This window comes from Ruditapes philippinarum, unplaced genomic scaffold (assembly GCF_026571515.1).
Source record: "Ruditapes philippinarum isolate M1 unplaced genomic scaffold, ASM2657151v2 ctg9920_1_1_1_1, whole genome shotgun sequence".
Taxonomy (NCBI): Eukaryota; Metazoa; Mollusca; class Bivalvia; order Venerida; family Veneridae; genus Ruditapes; species Ruditapes philippinarum.
Window position 1 is genome coordinate 8,867 of NW_026857000.1, and position 1,390 is coordinate 10,256.

Below are 1,390 nucleotides of genomic sequence, written 5' to 3' on the forward strand. Positions count from 1 at the left end.
GGTTATCACCAGCACCTTGGTCCGACATGTTCCGTACCTCTTCTGATAGGTTATCACCAGCACCTTGGTCCGACATGTTCCGTACCTCTTCTGATAGGTTATCATCAGCACCTTGGTCCGACATGTTCCGTACCTCTTCTGATAGGTTATCACCAGCACCTTGGTCCGACATGTTCCGTACCTCTTCTGATAGGTTATCACCAGCACTTTGGTCCACATTACTGTTAACATTGCAATATGACATGACAGATTTTTCAAAAGTATTTTTCCCTTCTTCTGTTAACTGTCCTTTAACATTTGCAAAGGCCTCCTTTCCATTATGAAACCTGCTTAGCCAATTTATCGTGAATTGTACATGACTTCTTTCTTGTTTTGTTGTGATGTTATTTCAGCCATAGGTGCATTCATGGGCCTTATAAAGGCGTCACTTGAAAATTCAGCATAATCATTCCCGGCCAGTGTTGCGAAAACAGGTAAAATCAAACCATCGGGATTTCTGTTAAACACATTCATCAAATCTTGACATTTGTAGATCTTAGTAGGCAAATTGCCCGTGCAGTTTTTCGGTAAAGGCAGTAAATCATCAGGATGTATGAAACCAACTTTCAGGTTAAACACACAGAAATCGCTGTCGGCACTTAAAACTGGACACTCAAATTTATTTGCCAAGAACGCTATCTCCCTGTCGGCTTCAAATAAGCAAGACGCATGTGCTACTCCAAGCTTATCAAGAATATTTCGAAAGGTTAAGTCTGCTAAGAGGGGTAGTATAAATGTATTTCCACGGATTATCTTTTGAACATTTGCAAACTGCTGATCAAGACGTTTTAAATGAGTTTCTAATTTTAAATCAGATGGATCATCGGCTCCGTCGAAGATAACAATCGGAACAACATGACATTTTTTTGTCAATGTTTCGAAAAATTTCTTACATTTTGCTGCAAAATCATAATAGTCTCCTCCAGATTTAAAGGGAATACCATAGGACTTATATAGTATGTATATTAAATTTGAACCGTCAATTATCAACTTAGTATTCTGAAGATTGTAGTCACGCAGGAACGTTTCTCTTTGGTGTCGTATATATCCTGTTAAACCAAGCACACCCATTCTGTAACTCACGCTTTATTGTCTACACAAAAATGTATCCCTTTAAGTTTCAACAAGCTTTTCTGGTGTATTTTACTTTTTTTAACAATATTTTGTCATTATGTTCTTTATCTCCGCTCTCAAGCAAAACAATGATAAATCCAATAAAACTACTCGACACATAGCATCTTCAACTTGCGCTTAACTAAATAGTTCCTCATCAAGGTAGTCAGGTTATCGTTATACCCGATCAACTGCCAACCGAACTGGCCACTTTATAAATGCTATTTAAGATATAATG

At 37.8% G+C, this 1,390-nt stretch overlaps 1 protein-coding gene across 1 annotated transcript; it reads right to left on the reverse strand.

The window, feature by feature from the left end:
* Positions 1–339: 339 nt before the first annotated feature.
* Positions 340–1,110, reverse strand: LOC132748427 (protein asteroid homolog 1-like). Its single transcript, XM_060738037.1, has one exon. The coding sequence runs from the start codon at positions 1,108–1,110 to the stop codon at positions 340–342; it is 771 nt and encodes a 256-aa protein (XP_060594020.1).
* Positions 1,111–1,390: the final 280 nt, after the last annotated feature.